The sequence below is a fragment of the Gopherus flavomarginatus genome, chromosome 4, assembly GCF_025201925.1.
Source record: "Gopherus flavomarginatus isolate rGopFla2 chromosome 4, rGopFla2.mat.asm, whole genome shotgun sequence".
Lineage (NCBI taxonomy): Eukaryota > Metazoa > Chordata > Testudines > Testudinidae > Gopherus > Gopherus flavomarginatus.
In genome coordinates this window covers 932,905-952,492 of record NC_066620.1, presented here as the reverse complement: position 1 = coordinate 952,492, position 19,588 = coordinate 932,905, and the positions used below count along the sequence as shown (strand labels likewise).

At 52.4% G+C, this 19,588-nt stretch overlaps 1 protein-coding gene across 1 annotated transcript in view; it reads left to right on the top strand.

The window, feature by feature from the left end:
• Positions 1 to 8,519: 8,519 nt before the first annotated feature.
• The window catches only part of MAL (mal, T cell differentiation protein), a 33,556-nt gene continuing 22,487 nt past the window's right edge, over positions 8,520 to 19,588 (top strand). Inside the window, exon 1 of the mRNA XM_050951485.1 lies at positions 8,520 to 8,734. Within this exon, the coding sequence (XP_050807442.1) occupies positions 8,648 to 8,734 (87 nt within the window). The 5' untranslated portion in view covers positions 8,520 to 8,647. The remainder of the gene's footprint in view (positions 8,735 to 19,588) is intronic.

Sequence of the window (19,588 nt, the reverse complement as noted above, 5' to 3'; positions counted from 1 at the left end):
GAGGATCTCACTTCCCTGTTTGCACAGAATTGTGCCCCTGCCTTTGTGAGGCTCCTTGGGGTGAATGTGATTGCCCCATTGTCTTGGGGGAGGACTGGCCTGTGTGTCCTGTACTAGAGCTGTTGGCATGGTGCACTTTAGGCGCTTTTGTGGAGGCAGATGGTCTCCCCACGGCTGGAGAGAGATCTCCCAGGACAAGGCTGGATGACAAGAAATAACAGGATGTGATGAGGAAATGGAATCGCAGGAGACCGGAGGTTGAGCTCTCAGGCTGTGAATAGCCTCCCAGTGAAGGAGGGCCTAACCCCATTCATCTCTTGGGACTTTACAATTAGACTTGAAATGCACCAAAGGTAGCAGTCCTGCATAATCATGCAGAGGGACTGGATGATCTTCACATCCTCTGCATCTCTGATCTCTGTGACCTTTTTGCGTGCTTCCCATTTTCCGCAGAAAATCCTGCTCACCTCATTCCTATTTGCACCTTGTTCTGTGCCTGGTCCAGGAGCAGGGAGACAAACAGCCAAAGGCCTGGCAGAGAGGAACGAGAAGATGGAGAGAACCAAGGGGAAGGTTCCTCATCTTTATTTCTAAATTTAAACCTGCAGGAGTAGCCTCTGGGGAAACACACAATGAATCTGTTCTCTGAGCCAGCGGCTGAACTTGTAAACTCCAAGCCCCACAAGCGCTGTCTAGTCGTGGGTTGTGATTCCTGAGACAAGGGGGTAGGAACACAGTGGAAAGTGCACTGGCATGCGGCCTCCACACAATGAAGGAGTGACTTTTATGGGTGGGACATGGAGTCCTCTCTTCCCACCCCCCACACACATGGGGATTAGGCAGGGGAGGGGGGCAGAGCTCCTCAGAGCTCCAGTGGAAACAAGTAGCACCACCCCCAGGAAAGAAAACTGAGCCCTTCATCCCTGAGCCAGGAACCAAACCCACTTATGCCAGTGCCTGGAACCTCCTTCCTGGATCCAGTCACTGAGCTGCTGCAACGATGATCCCTCCAGCATGACTGCCCCTCTCCTCCGGATCTCCTTGATGGCCCTGCCTGCCCACACATTCAGATTATGGTATAAGTGTCAGAGACAGAGGCTGCCAGACCCCACATTTCCTATCCAGCTCTGCCCTGCCCTGTGGTCCTGCACCCCGCACTCCCAGGCCTTCTGGGCTATTTGAGGCCCATGTTCTACACACCATAGGTGTGTTATGAATCACTTTCCCTTGACCAGGACGAAGAGGGAAGTGAGTGTTAGATTCTCCCTCTCTCTTGAGGCTGAGCAAAGCAATGAGAACTCATGGAAAGACCATGCTGGGCTCCACGCGTGCTGACGTCCTGCTCTTTGCACTCTATTGCTCTGAGCATGTAACGTGTTCCCCGGGGGCTTACCGGGGAGCGTGCACAGGCTGAGTTCCCTTGGTGGTGCCTGGTTTCCCATCTCTCATGTAACTGAACAATGGGGGGGGTGCTGGAAAGGTTTACGGAAAATTCATGTTCAGCGGGGACTGCTGCTGTCCAGCTAGGGACAGAACCTGGCACTTGACTAGAAAAACAGCTCAAACTCCCTCTTGTCCCGTGTGTGTTGGGTGCAGGGTCTTAGCTCAGTCAGGTGAAAAATCAGGCAGGAGAAACCCGAGTTACAGTGTTAAGGAACTGGGCTCTTTGGCCTGTTTATGTGGAATCTGCAAACTGATGCCACCCTCCACTTCTCCCCAGCCCTGGCACTGTCCTGCCAGCACTCTGGGAATCACTGGGCCCAGGGGAGAGAATGCAGAAGCTTGTGTCAGCCCCACATCACTGTGTGCTCTAGTTCCCCACGGCAGGGGGCCCCCAGCCATAACCATGTGGGCATTGTCTCTAGATGCTCTGACGAGAGCTCCGGCACACGCACCTTTAACAGAACCAGGGTGTGCTGGAAAAGCCCCACTGTAACAGTGAGTCAGATTCTCCACTGGAAACGCCTCTCACCTCAGCTCAATCGGCACTTGCTTTCTCTGATCCCGGAGCAGTTGGATGAGCAGGTGGAGGCCTGGAGAGAGAAAAGGGTCTTGAACCAGGTGTGAATCCAGTAGCGGTTTTCTCTGGCCCTGCTGGGATGTCCAGGCATGTCGTGGAGGCAGAACACCCAGCCTGAGCCTGCCCGAAGGGGAGGTTTGTGAGCTCAGATTTGGACTCCTGTTCCTCTGTCCCCCGTCAGGTTGGGGGATGTGATTTGGAAGGAGAAGTGAGGAGACCCTCAGATCTCCAAGGGGACATTGCAGGACAGTCCTCAACACTACCGCCCCCCTGATCAATAACTATTCTTAAAAAGACTCCTGAAGCCAAGATTGAGACTCACTGGATGCCAGCCCCATGTGGCTCGTGCCTGGGACTAGTCAGTCAGCTAAAGTGCAGTCTTTCTCCTCTTCCTGAAGTACCACTGAGAGACCCCTGCAGAGATGGTCACAGTAACAGATCTGGCAGCTATTCCGAGATGGTCACAATAATGCAGCACTTCTCTGCCATGGTCCATCCCCTGCTCTATTTATAGGAGACTCCACCAGGCTAAGTTCCTACACTTTTAACCCTTTTCCTCCCACCTCCACTGCATATTGAAATAGTGAAAGGAGGCCAACAAAGAGCCCAGCCCACGGTGGAAGAGGCCGGAGCGTGGCCTGCGCTACATTGACAGGGTAGCTGGCACTGGATTATAAGGACTGCCGTCATGGGGGGAACAATGGCAGATGCTTTGGGACTGCTTGAGATGGAGGCTTTACACCACAGGTGAGTAATAAACTGGCCCCAAGGAGGGCTGCTGTTAGCTACAGAACCCAGGCCTGGAGGGGTGTTAGGGAGCAGCATCATGCTGCCACCCACAGCAGCTGTAACTAGTGTCACTCCACTGCTGATGATCCCCTGTGGACACCGATTATGGGAAGTCCCGCCTCAAGGAGCTGATGGGCAGCAGCCACATGGCCCTGATTGGCTCCCTGCCCTATATAACCCCAAGGGGTGTTCTGGGAAGTATCCAGGTAATAGTGTGGATCTCTTGTAGTTGCCATGACTGTCTTTGCTCCTGAAGTCCTGGCTTTGACCTTGGCTTGATTTGGACTTTGCCACCTGACCCAGACCCTGAAACCTGACTCAGCCTCTGACCCTGGGTATTGATGCTGCCCTGGAACCTGGCTGTGAACTCCTGGCTATGACCATCTCAGGTTTGACCCTGCTCTGACCATTGGCCCAGACTGCCCTTGTTAGGATCCTGGCATGAGAGCTGTCATGGAATTGCTCGGGACTCTGAGGGAGGGAAACTGAGGCAGATACACCTGTTGTAGCCTGCTGGTAGGGAAGGGGTGACTTTCTCCTTTCAAAAGTCAGACTCCTTGTTGCAGGGATCTTGTGTGTGTTTGTTTGAGATCCCAAGGTGCATGAAGTTACGTGACTAATACATAGGCCATCTCATTTGGGATAATTCTGTCTCTGTCTCTCTGGTGCGGAAGCATGAAGGGAAAATTCTGCAGTGGGCAAGTGGGGAACCAGGCAGGCTGGCAGGTTGCCAAGGGGAAGATGGGGCACATGTAGACACAAGCTTGGGACCCTGGCCTGGCCCAGCTCCATGCTGCAGTGACTGTGACAGTGTAATGCACAAAGGGCCTCGGTGACAGGAGCTGATGTCCAAGGCAGGGTGTCTTTGCGCTTAAGAGGCAGCGGGGTGTGTGTGTGTGTAGGAGGGTGAAATAAGCTTTAAGCCCCTAATATGCTGACTCCCTCTCTTGGCTGGGTCCCTGGGGAGAGTCAGTCCATGCCCTGCAGAGGAGTGACTCTTGGATCCAGGATCTGCTGCTGACTCGGGCCTACAGAATGAAGGTCCCACAGCAGGCCTAGTGCGGGAGGGCGCGGTAGCAGTGTTCTCCGTCGCTGTGCGAGGCAGGGCACAGCTGCAGACCCTGGGCCCTGGCAGGTGGCCTGTAGAATTGTTCTCCCAGGACATGCCTGTGAGTAACTCAACAGGCCGCCAGGGGGCTGTGTTGCTCCACTGAAAGGTGAGCAGAAAATTGGCTGTGTCGTCCCCCCACCCCCTGGATTTTTCCACTTTCCTGGATTCACTTCAATTATTGTGATCCATTCCGTCAAAATATTGTGGGTCTTTCACTCACCCCCAGGCCTCTAGGTGAATGAGGCAATGCAGATGGTGTAGCATTAGGGCACTGGATAATGGCCATTAGGTCTCGTTGATTTCCTGCAGTGTGCAGTGGTTTGGTGATTTTAAAGGGTGTTAATGAAATAGAATTCTGCTGGTCAGTGGAATTACTGTTAACGGCCTGATCCTGCGGCTGAGACATGGACGGTCTCAGGCAGGAGCCCCTCTGCAGGGATGCTAACCACAGAGATGAATCGTCACAGCTGTGTGTGTGGTGAGGGCGTGCCCCCCTGGTCCAGGTCTGAGGCATCTCTCCATGTAAGGAGAGTCTGCCAGCAGCCTGGCTGAGGCTGTAGTCGCAGTCAGAGAGCAGTTCTTCAGGTGCTATGCAGTCTGGAGAGGGTGGGCTGACTGGATTCTATCCTCAGCACCACCTGGACAATAGCTGCTAGATACTAATGAGCCAGGCTTGGAGCAGGGGTCAGGGTTTGGCTTTGTGTAATGATAATCAGACCTGTGCAGAGGAACCCAGAGAGAGATTTCTCATCTTGTCAGCACCGACCCTGGGCTTCAGTGCTGGAATGCTGCAGACCTTCTCTGCAATGAGCAGAGACTCATGCTATAGTGCACGCGCTCTCCTGCTGGCACTAACCCCATGCAACCAGGCTGAGGTTCTGGGCCAGATAGTCTAGCAAATCCATAATGCCCCACACTAGCATCATTACAGGTTTTGTGTATATTTAATTATGCTAGATTAAATAGTCCTAAATTCGTTAACTAATGCATCTTGGTTGCAGTTTGACACCTTTAAACAAAAGCCCATGTCATCACCCACTAGCTACAGTTTCATACAGATCCTTTTAATCATCGGTTGCTAGGTTTCCTGACAGGTAGCTAATAAACAATGAATGCCTTGCTATGTCTGGACATGGACACCCCATTGCAGTACTTCAAAGTTGCATTCAAAACTGACTCTTAAATACATTTACTTATTGTCGATTTTTCACATCCTGTGGTATTTGTCACATGGCAAAGAATCAGTGTCCTTTTCTTTGTTCTGCTCAGGAATGTAACTAGAAGGAGAAAATCAAGGTTAACCCTAGAACAGCATTTTTCGAAGTTCGGGTTGTGACCCAGTACTGGGTGGCAGCATGTAAGGCACTGGTTTGCTCTGGTCAGCGCCGTCGACCAGGACGTTAAGAGTCCCGTTGGTCATGCTACCTGGCTAAGGCAGGCTAGTTCCTACCTGTTCGTACACCGCGCTGTGCCCTGGAATTGGCCAGCAGTGGGTCCGGCTTCTAGGCAGGGGGGCCATGGGGCTCCACGCACTGCCCCTGCCTTGAGCACAAGCTCCGCTCTCTCGGCCAATAGGAACTGGTGGGGAGGGGTGCCTGTGGGTGAGAGTCATGCGAAGCTGTTTGCATGCCTCCAATTAGGAGCTAGACCCACTGCTGGCCGCTTCCTGGGCATAGCATGGTCTGCGGTGCCAGGACAGGTGGGAAGCTTGCCTTGGCACCCCTGCTGTGCTGCTGACTGGGAGCTGCCTGAGACAAGCCCGTGCCCCAATCCCTAGCTTGGAGTGCCCCCAAACCTGGAACCCCTTCCTGCACCCCAAACCCCTCATGCCCAGCCCAGAGCCCTGGACCCCCTTCCTGCACCCCAACCCCCAGAACTGAGCCCCCACAAACTCAGAGCCCCCTCTGGCACCCCAAACACCCTGGCCCCACCCCAGACCCTGCACCCCCATCCCAGAGCCCTGACCCACTCCTGCACCCCAGCTCAGAGCCCCCTCCCACACCCTGAACCCCTCAACTCTGGCCCTACCCTGCAGCGCTCATCCCTGCACCCCAACCCTCTGCCTCAGACCAGAGCTACTCCAACCCCTTCATCCCCAGCTCTGTTGGGTTGTGGGCATCAACAATATTCTTCAACTGAGTCCCCAGAAAAGTTTGAAAATCACTGCCCTGAAAGAACTACTTCCTCTGCATTTCCCTCACACCTCCCAGCCTGGCTTCCTACTACAGATTGAAAGAAACAGCCTCCCATCCTCACAGTTGTCATGTACCATACAAAAGCGACATCAGTTTAGTGACCCTGCATGTCATTAGGGAGTGAGTGTGTGTGTGTGTTGCTGTGCACAAAGGGAAAGGATAGAGACTGCCCTAAGACAGTACTGGCAGACATAGAGAATCCATGATGCACTTGGCCAGCAGTGACAGGGGATCTCTTGGATTCTGTGATGTGAATATTCAGTCATTGTGGCCATGAAGGCAGCTGGAGGTGCCAGACTGCAACAGGCGCTAGCATGAATGCTGCAGGCCCTCTGAGCAGTGTCAACCAGGGCAATAAGGGCACTGACTATCTCTGCTTTCCGACTCTGTGCTCTGAGGCTTTGCAAAGGACTCTTATGCAGCGGCCTGCCAAGAACTAAAAGGATGCTCATCGCAGGCCCCTGTGGAGGCCCTCCCTAGACAGACCCCTCCACACACAACTTCACTAATGGGCCCGAAAGGTGCGAAGGTCAAGATGCTGGCTCTGCATCAGCATTGCTCCCTCCTGGCTCACGATAGTTGGGGTGTTTCTGGAGTCCCAGCTTGTGCAGAATCTCAGCTTCTGTTTGAACACACATGGATGTAGCCCTTGTGGCTGTGGAGCAGGGCTTGAAAATGTGACCCCTCCCCACCAAGGCTCCAAAACGGAAAGGCCAATAAACAACCCAACATTTGTCAGTTTGGAAATGTTCAAGCCAGTCTCTGTCTGGAGACCTGATTCCTTTGTAGATGCTGGGGCCTGCCGATACCAGAGTTAGGCTGCAGACGCCATGAATCCATGCCAATCTGGTCCCTTTATGTCCTGTCTTCACCTGGTACCTAGGCCTCTGGTCTTTGAGCCTAGTTGCCTTTCATCTCACCCCCAGCCCTGGCTCTCCTCAGGGCATTCTGGGCTGGTGAGGATACCCTGTTCTGTGGCTGGTGAGGAGGGGGATCTGTGCCCCAACACTGCAGCAGCTGTTAACCCTTTCCTTGCTCCCATAAACTAGGTAAGGAATTCATTCAGTTGCCCCTTCCCCTTAACATGCCCATTTTCAGGGCATTTGCACTAGCCCTCCAGGGATTCGGCCTCACAGAGGCAGCTTAGCTGCACTCCCCAAGGAAGAATGAGCCCTGCCCCAGGCCTCCACCCAGAGTTTTGCTGAGTCACTATCCTAATGCAATCACAGGGGCCTGGCCCATTAGCTGGCAGCTTGCCCAAAGACATAGTCCAAGATCAGCCCAGTGAGGAATCGCTGGGCTGCTCCTCTCATGCTCCAGGGAATGTGGCTTACCCCAGCTGTTCCCACAGAGACACTTGGTCTCTAAAGACAGGACTGAGTTTATCCCTCCCTCCCCAAAGTTAAGGGCTGCTGGCATGCTGCAAAGCAGCCCTTCCTGGGCAGCTCGCACCATGCACGCTAGAACTGCTCCCAAGCTGCACCTCGGCCACAATCAGCACCAGGCAGCCCCCAGTGCTGGAGTAAAAGGTGGTCTACGTCTGACCAGTGGAACTGGAACTGGTACTGCACCTATCTCTAGATTTCCAGATCTTAAGACCAGCAGGGACCATTGGATCACCTGGCCTGACCCCTGTATTGCATGGGCCAGAAAAGTCCTCCCCCCCCCCCCCCCCCCCCCCCCCGTGAGTCCCACACCAAGTCTCTGCCTCATGGGTAGGCTAGGATGTGTCTCTTAGAAAGATCAATAGTCCTGATTTAAATACGCCCATTAGTGGAGAACCCACCACCTCCCTTGGTGACCTGTCGCACTAGTCAGCAGCTCTTGCTGTTAAAACCAGGTGTGCTTCCTGGGCTCGTGGTGGCTATTTCAAACTCTCAGATGTTTCCACTGGGGATGAGGGCTGTCCTGGATCCTCTCCTTTCCCAGTGTAGGATTGTTCCCAGCTCTGCCAAGCCATGGTTGTTTGCTAGGGAAACACTTGAGGAGTTTGCAGTTGCAGAGGGTGGTTCTAAGTGGGGGACTGGACTCTGCAGCGGGTGGGACCCTGGAAATCTCAGAAGTCTCATAGGAGCGGCTGTGGATGCAGTTCTGGAGCACTGGCCAAAAGCTAGGGCCAGGTCCATCGTGGGTGTAAATCAGCACAGCTCCACTGATGTCAATGGAATGACACTGCTTTACCCCAGCTGAGGATCTGGGCCCCATCCTTTGAGTTCTAGCTCTGGCAGCAGTGTCTTGGCCAGCAGGTCTCTACTAACTCCACCTGGCCCAGGAGATCTAATGACGTGTATCCAATGACACTACGGGAAAGTTAAAATATAACACTCTGCAGCCTCCTCCCAGGGCTTATAAACACAGCAGGCAAATCTGTTAAATCAGCTGGCCACACCTATGCTAGCTCCTTCCCTCTAGGCAGGTAACATTCATCCATCTGATCAGTCAAGAGTCACCTGTCTCAGGGAGGAGGTGAGGCTGCATTTGAAAGCCCCTTCAAGTTGCAAGAGCCAGTGTCTCTCAGTTGAACGGACAAAGATGTCATCGGCAGCTGTTTCGGTCTCCTTGCCTACTGGCTTCTCCGTCCTGACAACATTTCCTGATCTCCTCTTTATCCCTGAATTTGTAAGTTTGGGCTTTCTTTTTTTTAATTGAATTTTTAGAACCGGAGCAATGGTTGTGAAGGTGCCCAGAGGCTTTGTGTTGCAGATTTCTGAGTAAAGTACAGTGTTAAGCCATGTGCTGGTATGGTGCTGTGCACCTCTGGCTCACACCTTAGCACTGTGGCAATGTACATTTTTCCCCCCTCTCTCCCCAGTGCTCACCGTGCTCCTTGCAGGATACAGCTGGGGGCATGAATTCAGGGGTGCGGTTGTGAGACCATCATAACTGGGACAGTGGAGAAAAGAGTGGGGACTTCACGGCTGAGATTTCCACAGCATTAATGGCAATTGGACAGCCAGATCTCCTAAGCAAACTTCATAATCTCAGCCTCTACCTGTGCCCAATTTCCTGATCAATGCCTTTGGATAAGTGTTGGCAGCACTGCAGAAGATAAAATGTTAAAAAGGCTAAATGAAGCCTGTTGTCTGTGATGGCAATTCAGCTATTGATACATGCACAATACAAGCTTTCCGAGGGGCAGCCAAACTCTTAACTCCGCTGCAAATTTGGAGGCCTTTTTAAACGAGAGAATTTTGACTGTATACATAATATGTGGAATGTTGTAAAAGTCTGGCTAAGTTTAGACTTTCCAATAAAGGGCTGGCATGAACCCTGGCAGACACAGCACTACAAGGTACAACACATATCGAAGGTAGCAAAAACAACTGTATGGCATTTTATGATGTTTGAGTAGTAGTATGAGATCATAGGATTAGAGACGGTATCAGATGAATAGTCATAAGGACAAAGAATTAGGCCTATTATGTAACCTGAATATTACAGTGGGAGAAAATGATACTGACTCTCCAGATATTTAACAAACATTAGAGATGTAACTAAGGCCGCCTGAAAATTTTTCCATCTAACCTGTTTTTTGACAGAAAAATGGAGCTTTGACAAAATGAAAACTTTTTTGCAGAGATTTGTTTTCCTCTAAAAACTTAATAAAACAAAATCTCAAATTTTTTTTCAGTCAATAACTAATAATTCAAATAAAAATTGTAAAATTACCTTTTTGTTTGTCGCAGTTTTGAGGCCAAAACTTTTCAGTTTTCCAGTGAAAAGCTGAAGCTTTCCCAGAAGGCGGGGGGGGTGGGAATTCTGACCAGCTCTTGATGTGACTGGTGGACAAACGAGTTCCCTGGGTGAAAGACTGCCCTATTGGCTTCAGTGGGTCCAAGACTTCGCCTGAATGGGTTTAAGGGATTTGTTCAAGGTCTCACAGGGCAGAGGCTCCTTCCTCTCCCAATCTCCCCTGCCCTGCCCCCTACTCTGTGCAGTTTTAAAACAACAGGAAACCAGGGGATAATGTTACATTGCTGGTAAAGCATTTGTTTGAAAAATGTAACTGAACAAGTAAAACTAGCATTTACATTGTGCTGTCTAAACAATGATAGCTCAGGATCGTTAGGTCACATAGGGCCTGATCCTGTCTAATGCTTAAGATCAGATCAGTTTAGGTTCCTAATTCCCACTGAGATTAATGGGCGTTCGGGGTCTCAATACCTTTGGTCTCTTAGTGCCCCCTGTGAGTTACGCAGTACCCTTCGCTCCCAGTAAGGCCTTCAGGAGTGGGAGGGCTCGGTGCTTTTCAGGCCTGGTTCTACAAGACAAATGTCTAAGCACTGATGCTGCAGCTGGCTCCCTTCAAGCAGCTTGGAGCCGTCTGCAGACTCGGGGCCCTAGTATCTCCTAGAACTGTGACTGGCATAGGATATTCATGCTCAGTCTCTCCCATTTTAAAGACCCACATCTCAGCCTGCGGCTCTGAGCAGCCCTGCAGGAGTTGTAGCAGCAGACAATGATTTCTCACAGCAATGCTGCTCTAACCCAGTCCCCTTCTTCTACCATGTCCATCCTGTGCTTCCACCCACTTCCTCAAGCCTGGTCTGCATCTCTGGGACATCACTGTTCCCTCGCATGCAGCCTCTTCATCCCCAAGGATCCCGCAACTTTGACCCCTGGGGGAACGTGTGCAGGCCAGGAGGAAGGCCAGGGAGCTGGTGTTTCCTTTTCTCCTCCCAAATTCTGAGCCAGCACGTGGCATCACTGTGTAACTAGCAAGAAAGCTTAGCTATGGGCAAGGACTCAGAATTCACCAGCTTGTTGGCTGTAGGGCCCACCCTTGGGGTGGTCTGCACCATGACGCTCACTTGCAGTAAGAAGCAGAGAGGAATTTGCAGGGGACTGTGGCCTTCAGCGGTTCTGTAGCCATCAGCTGATGCCAAGGCGTTGGCTACCCCCCTGCACCTGGGTGGATGTCATGCTAGGAGAAGGATGAGGGTGTCTGACCAACCTCAGGCTCCAAAGTCCAGGAGTGGGCCTGTGGTGGTGCCTCTGTGCCCTGTGGTAGAGTCCAGTCCCATCATGGGGTCAGTAAGCAGGGTTACCCGGGGGTGGGATGGTCTTCCCCCCACCCTCCAGTGAGGAGGCGGCAGATGGAGATCTCCCCTGGCCTTATGTACCCACTCCCGTGGCTGCCCCGAACCCTCCTCCCTCCCAGAAGCAATGGCGTCTCTTCTTCCCAGAGAGGTACACAACAGGTTTGTGGGGGCCTTTCTACAGCCCTCCCCCCTACACCATGCAGCAGCCTCTCTGAGGCTGCCCAATAGACTCTCTTTTGCTCCCGCAGTGACCCTAGCGCAGTCCTGTGAGAACCAGGTCCCCCCACCTTGGCAGCAGCCACCCAGAAGAGAGAGTGCAACCCACACACCTCCTGGGTGTGGTGTCTGGCCCATCTAGTGGCACCGAGACCACTTAGAGAGAGAGAGACAATGAGTCTGCTCTACAGCCTTAGCGAACAGCCAGCTGGCTTTCAGCTCATGCATTAAGCTCCAGAGGTCCCAGGTTCGATCCTGCCTGACGATGACCAGGGTCTGTCGGCATTACACTAGCAGAGCCCCGAAGCGGGAAGGGTGTAAGTCAGGAGCTGTAGCAGCGGGACAGCGAGGAGCCACCCAGTGACAGACATGGCCGACCACATCCATCAGCTAGGTCAGGTGTGTGGGCTCTGCACCTGGGTCTCGCTCAGCGGGGGCGCCCTTCTGACGGGACCTCACTAGAGTGGGGCCTGGGGGAGTGGCAGGAATGTGTCCCTCCTTGGTAGCCCAAAGCCTGGCTCTGGGAACGGAGCACAACCTCCCTTCCCAGAAAGGATAAGCTGCAGGGAAAAACACCGCTCCCCTCAGTGCTTGAAATGTGCCCCCTGACTAGGCCTGGCCACCCAGGTACCCCGGCCCACTGCCCATGAGGACAAACAGTCGGACCACAGAACAGCTCAGAGGGTTTATTATGCCCACTTCTCCCCACCATTGAACAAACTGATAAGCCACCTGAGAACACCCCTGGAGATAGTGAGACTAAAGGAACCGCAGGTGGGGCCCAGTGCCAATGAGATAACAGGACGGGGCCTGCAGCTCCTGGGAAGCAGAACAGTTCCACCCAGTTGATGGAAGGCTGGGGAGTGTGATAGCGAACAAGGGTTGGGGAGGAGGGTACACGTGGATGGTAAGCTGGACAGGATGAGGAGGGGCCGTTCTCTTCTTCCACAGTGGCTCTCAGGATCTACCCAAAAATCTGTCTGAGGGGAGATCAGAAATCCAGCTCCCATTTGCCAGCGACATACATGCTGCCGCTGCTTTCATGCAGCGCATACGCTCCACTACCTGGGAGGAGGAGCTCTCATGGCACTTGTCCCTTTTGGAAGATGATTGTTTAGCAAGCAGATATGGGGAGGAGATGGATACGGACTGTGACTTCATTTGGTACCTGGCCAATTGATCCAATATGCCAGCTAGAATATTGATGCATTTTGAGGACTTTGATAACTCAGACATAGGTTAGGTGTCTGTTCCAGGAGTGGGTGGGTGAGATTCTGTGGGTGCAAAAGGTCAGACTAGATGACCATAATGGGTCTATGAATCTATGAATTGCAATTTAAACAGATCGAACCAGTTCTGTTCCTTGCTCCAGCATGGATTTGAGAACAGTTAGTTTTTCTCAATAGAACTCATAAGCAAGAGGGTCACTTCTTCAGAGGGGTCCCACCGAGGAGGAAGGATTTGGCCAGGCAGACCTGTTCAGTTGGGGAACACCCAACTGATGTGGGCAGGAGAGCAGAGTGCTATTCCCGGTGTTTGACAGGACACAGGACCAAATCCTTAGCTGCTGTAAATCAGTGTAATTCTAAAGACTTCATTGGACTGGCAGTGATTTACACCCAGTAGGGATTTCTGGTCCACTTGTGGCTCCGAGCACGGGATAAAGGAAGAGAAAACTGGCAGAGGAAATACAGTGTGTGCAGCGCACTGAAACTGCACTCAAAAACATGAGGTTTGTATTACAAACCTATCGCTGGACAAGAAGCAGGGTAAATGTTCTGTGTTATTGAAATGCACCTTGCTGCTTCGTACAGTCTGTTTGTTCAAAGCTTTAGCTCAAAAGCAATCTGTTCGGTGAGCGCTTGCTTGTTGTTGGGAATAGAGCTGGCCAAAATGTTTCAAATTTTGAAATTCTAAAAATAAATGGGGGAACATTTTAGAAAGTGTTCACGAAATGTCCTCGTTATTTTAAGCAACCCTAATTCTAATGTTTAGACAGAGAATGAAAAGAAGCCAATGAAACCTGGTCATAGGGTGATGATGCAAAGGTATGTAGCTGGCTGTGATTGTTGATGTGAAACATGAGATAGCTTGCAATGGAACTATTAAAAAAACAAACAAAAAAACCTTGAACAAAAATAGTATGGACCTATCAAGAGGGAGGCTAAATACTGTCACAGGCCCTGTGGCTGGATCATCCATGTATTTGGTGTAGCGAGCATGGGGCTGTCTGTGCCCTGCTAAGGCGGGTGCAAAGCAGGAGCCGCTTTCCTGAGTCCGTGGGATTACACTGGTGTAAACTGGAGCAGAAGCAGGCGTGCAAGAGGCAGACAATGAGGGATTCAACAGACAAAGTGACCAGCACCGCGTACATCTGTACCCCAGCTCGTCCCTCTGGCCCACACTCTATTCACTCCTCCTCATTGCTTGCAGCAGGTCAACAAACCCCAGGTTACACTGATGTCTTTCCCCATCTGTAATCCTTGCCCCAGCTCCTCGGACCATCCCTCCTACTCCTTGCTCCCCTTCCCCAGCTTCCCTGCACCTCCCCTTCCCAGCACAAGTTCCATTCTGTCAGCAGCTGAGAAATGCAATCACGTCACAGGCCCTGAGGCCTGAGGGGCTGTGGGGGTTGGAGCCGGCTGCTCCAGCCTCTGGGAGTAGGGGCTTCTGTCCCATGCGGTCTCTATGGTGCCCCTCACTGCTGTTTGAGGGGTGGGTCAGTGTCCCTCCCCCATCCTGCCAGCTCTGCATAAAATCTTGACCCCACTGACACCCATGACAGATTTCTCATTGGCCTCAGTAAAGCCAGGATGTCCCTCATTGCCCCTGACTCCAGGGGGGCTGGGGGGAGGGATGCCCAGCCCCACATGGTGCCCAGCACTTGTCAGCCCCTGTCCTCTTGCCTCCCAGGTCTGCCTGTTGCTGCTGCTATCCTTGGGGAAAGCCAGTGTCCGAATCCAGGCCCCAAATACTGCTGGGCACTGGGTCTCCTTCCCCTTCATATACCCGGCCCCGTCTGCCTTTAGCCCCAGAGCCAGAGGGAAAGACTGCTCTTCCCTGCTATCCCAGTGCTATCCTGTCTGCCCCATGGGAGAGGTGTCTCGCGCACACCTGGGGAGCTAGACCTCCCAGAGCTGGAGGCCAGGGATTCAGCTAGGTGCTAGTTAAAGCAGATTGAAAATGTCCAGCCCTTTGCTCCTCAGCTCTGGAGATGTAACTGTTGTCAGTCCCCTGCCTGTGCCAGAATTATAACTGATTCCATCACCACTGCAGCTGGGAACCTGAACACCGCCTCTGACTTCTCACATCCTCCGCTCACCAGACACGCAGCCCCTTCCCTATTGGGCTGATCCTGGACAGTGCTCCTTTGGACACATCCCACGCCTCCAGCCTGCTGATCTGCAGCATGCTGGGCAGTTTCACCCGCCTGGCCTCCGCGGTATTACTACTTCCCTTCCCTTATTATTGCCACTGCAAACTGTGCAGCCTACTCCTGCCCTGAAACCAGCCCAAACTTGATACTTTCGGTTACCTGCTGCCCTGAGTTTGTTTCCCTGTTTGTTTGCTAGAACTCAGTGAGCACAAAGTGCAAACGCTGGTGAACACAAACAGCTGCAGAAAGTTGCTGAATCCCAGAATGCACCAGGGTTTGGAGCAGCAGGAAGGAAAATGATTAAGCCAGTCTCCTGATTTGCAAGGGCCTGACTCCATCTCCTTGCCCAAGTGGAAAGGCAATGGAGACACAGGCCCCCAGAGCTTTGGTAACACTGCAGGTGATAGCACTGGCTTGCGGGTTGTTAGCTATTCCTGTTCCTAGGTTCTGTTAGCCGGAAGGTGTTCTCATGCCAACAATCAGATAATTGTAGATATCAATTGTGCTGAAAACTCCTATGGACATATTATCGCTCCCAGCTGTGTACTTAGGGGGAGTCGTGCATTGGTAACAAAATTTTGATTAAAAGATAAGTTACGCAACACAATGTTAAAACTGAAATTGCCTTTCTTGGGTTGATATAGCAAGTGCTTTTATCAGGGGAAAACATTGACATTTGAAACATTTATGCAACTATTATTGTGGCAAAAGGTCCTGAGATGAGATAACATGATCAGGACATCTGGTTTTACTATTTGGGAAATTTGGTATGTACTGTGTTGACAACTAGTTTAATAATGGTTAGGGCTTGGCAGAACTCGATTTTTATTTTTTATCATTTCCACAGATAGCTATTTTTGAAGCATTTCCCCCCCCCATTTACATCAACTAAACTTTTCACAGTTACAGGAAGCTCTGGGGGTCAGACAATGGGGAGGTCAGATATTTATTTAATGCTGATAGATGTTGAGCTTATAAAAGTTAAAGCTTTATAACCATTAAAACATAAATTGGCAACATCCCATGTCCAAGAATACAAAGTAAATATCCCTAAATCAAACTCTGTTCTCAAGGAGCATTTTGCTTACTTTGCCTGTCTGTACATTTTGATGATTATCGATGGAGATATTTTTGCAGGTGTGTGTGTAAGGGAAAACTGATGTTTACTGGCATTTAATGATAAAAATCTAACCCATCCAAGACTAATTCTAGTCAGATATTTGATGGTCAGAGCTTTCAAGACAGCTGCACAAGCTGCAGTAGCAAGGCCATGCCGAGTATGTCTGCGCTTCAAGATGGAGAGGTAATTTCCAGCTCAAGGAGATGTACCTGGGCCAGCTCTGATAGCGCGAGTGCTACACATCGAATGCAAGCTGCAGTGGTATGAGCCGCCCTGAGCATGCACTTGCCATTTTGGTTTCCTGCTGCTTGTGCTGCGCTGGCTGCTCTCTGCTTGCAGCACACTACTGAGCAAAGTTAGCAGGGGCCCCTCTAGTCCCCGCCCAGCTTGAAGCAGACACACCCTGAGAGAAACCAGAGGGGAATGTGCTGCAGGCTGGGTGTCTTTGCTTGTTAACATCACTCTGATGCAACCTGCCAAAGGAGGCGTTGCTCAGACGGTGCCCCCCCCACCCCCTCCTGCAAGTGGATCCATTTTGGCAGACCCTTGTGCTCCCATTGCCCTCTGCCAAACTGGTTCTTCCAATGAGCTTTCTGGATCTGGCTGAGGACAGTTTTATTTTATTCTGGTGCTGGCATGAAGTTGGCTGCCCTGAGTTGTTATATCCTCTGTAATCACTGGAATTGCTGGGTTTTATTATCATTTTGGATTACTAAGGGAACACTCCCACCACCACCACCACACACACACTTTTTTGTCGCTACAGAAACACAACAAAGCTGTCAGGACACTTATCACAAATGATGAGAGCTCTCCTAGAGGAAACATTTCCAAAGAAGGATGTGGGGAAATGTAGCTGCATGACTGTTTGTTTGATTTGAAAGTATCGTCAGGTCCCATGACACTCTGAGGGCCAGCTGTCACGGAGTGTGGGGGAGTTCGGCCCTGCACCCCTCTTCCTGGGACCCACAGTGACTCTCAGCCAGCCAGTAAAACAGAAGGTTTATTGGACAACAGGAACACAGGTTACAGCAGGGCTTGCAGGCACAGTCAGGACCCCTCCACCGAGTCCTTCTGGGCTTTCAGGGTGCTTGGATCCTAGCTAGGATACCCTGAATTCCGCCCACACAGCCCCAAGCCCAAACTCAAACTGCTTCCCTCCTGCCACTCCCTTCCTTTGTTCCCCTTCCCGGGCAAAGGTGTTTGACCTTTCCCCTCCCTTACCTAGCTCAGGTTACAGGCCCTGGCATCGTCCATCCCCTAAAGTCCTCCCCTGCTCTCCCACTCCCCACACAGACAGTCCCTACTGCATCACATCTCTCCCCCCTTCGAGACTGAACTGAGCGGGGTCACTCTGCCCAGTGACCTGGGGAAGTTCAGGGCCCCCTCTCCGGGACAACGCATCCGCTGTCAGGTTGGCACTTCCCTTCACATGGACCACGTCCATGTCATAGTCCTGCAGGAGCAGGCTCCACCTCAGGAGCTTGGCGTTGGCTCCTTTCATCTGGTGCAGCCAGGTCAGGGGAGAGTGGTCGGTGTACACGGTGAAGTGTCGCCCAAAGAGATATGGCTCTAGTTTCTTAAGGGCCCACACCATGGCCAGGCATTCCTTCTCGATGGCTGCGTAGCTTTGTTCCCGGGGTAGCAGCTTCTTACTCAGGTACACGATGGGGTGTCTCTCCCCCTTTTCATCCTCCTGCATTAACACTGCCCCCAGTCCCGTGTCTGAGGCATCAGTGAACACCATAAAGGGTTTGTCAAAATCTGGGTTTGCCAGAACTGGGCCACTAACCAGAGCCTCCTTCAGCGCCCGGAAAGCCTCCTGGCACTGCTCAGTCCAGATCACCTTGTCTGGCTTCCCCTTTTTGCATAGTTCAGTGATGGGGCCAGCTATGGCACTAAAGTGGGGCACGAACCTTCGATAGTACCCCGCCATCCCAATAAAGGCCTGTACCTGCTTTTTGGTTTGGGGAGCAGGCCAGTCTCTGATCACCTCCACCTTGGCTGGTTCCGGCTTCAGGCAGCCGCTCCCCACCCGATGGCCCAGGTAAGATACTTCGGCCATCCCCACCTTGCACTTCTCAGCCTTTACGGTTAACCCAGCCTTTCGGAGTCGGTCTAGGACTTGTTTAACCTGGGACATGTGGTCCTCCCAGGTCTGGCTGAAGATGCAGATGTCGTCAATATACGCCACGGCAAAACTCTCCATCCCCCTCAGTAGCTGATCCACCAGGCGCTGGAAGGTGGCTGGCGCTCCCTTGAGGCCGAAGGGCAGGGTCAGAAACTCATAGAGCCCCAGAGGGGTGATAAAGGCCGATTTCAGCCTGGCATCTGCGTCCAGCGGCACTTGCCAGTAGCCTTTGGTAAGATCCATAGTGGTGAGGTACCGAGCACCTCCTAGCTTGTCTAGGAGCTCGTCAGGCCTGGGCATAGGGTAGGCATCAGATACGGTGATGGCATTGAGCTTTCGATAGTCCACACAGAACCGGATTGACCCATCCTTCTTGGGGACTAGCACCACTGGCGAGGCCCAAGGGCTGGAAGACGGCTGGATCACCCCCAAAGCCAGCATGTCCCTGACCTCTCTTTCAAGATCCTGGGCAGTTTTACCAGTGACCCGAAAAGGGGAGCATCTTATAGGGGGATGTGACCCAGTCTCCACCCGGTGGACAGTCAAATTAGTGCGTCCAGGCTGGTTGGAAAACAGCTGTCGGTACAGATGCAGCACCCCTCTGATCTCAGCGTGCTGGCCCGGGGTCAGTTGCTCAGAGAGGGGAATCGCCTCCAGGGGGGAACCAGCTTTTGTCCCAGGGAATAGATCCACTAAGGGGTCATCTCCCTGCCCCTCCCAATGTCCACACACGGCCAACACCACATTCCCCCTGTCATAGTATGGTTTCATCATGTTCACATGGTACACCCGACGGTGATGTGCCCGGTTTGACTGCTCCACCACATAGTTTACCTCATTCAGTTGCTTGATAACCTTGAAGGGCCCTTCCCAGGCGGCCTGGAGTTTGTTTCTCCTCACGGGGATAAGAACCATCACCTGATCCCCGGTGGCGAAGGTACGGGCTCGTGCTGTGCGGTCATACCAGACCTTCTGCCTCCTCTGGGCTCGGGCCAGATTCTCCCTGGCCAGGCCCATGAGCTCGGCCAGTCTTTCCCGGAAGGTCAGGACATACTCCACCACTGACTCTCCCTCGGGAGCGGCCTTCCCCTCCCATTCGTCCCTCATCAGGTCTAGGGGCCCCCTCACCTGCCTTCCATACAACAGTTCGAAAGGTGAAAACCCAGTAGATTCCTGGGGTACCTCCCTGTACGCAAACAGCAGGTGAGGTAAGTACTTGTCCCAATCTTGCGGATGCTGGTTCATAAATGTTTTTAGCATCATCTTCAGCGTCCCGTTGAACCTTTCTACCAGCCCGTTGGACTGGGGGTGATACGCTGAGGCCCAGTTGTGCTGGACCCCACATTTCTGCCATAAGGACCGGAGCAGGGCCGACATGAAGTTGGACCCCTGGTCCGTTAAGACCTCCTTGGGGAACCCCACCCGGCTGAAAATTGTCAGCAGCGCATCTGCCACTGTGTCTGCTTCGATAGAGGACAAGGCCACCGCCTCGGGGTAGCGAGTGGCAAAATCCACGACCACCAGGATGTATTTCTTCCCTGACCGGGTCGTCTTGCTGAGAGGTCCCACTATGTCCATGGCTACCTTC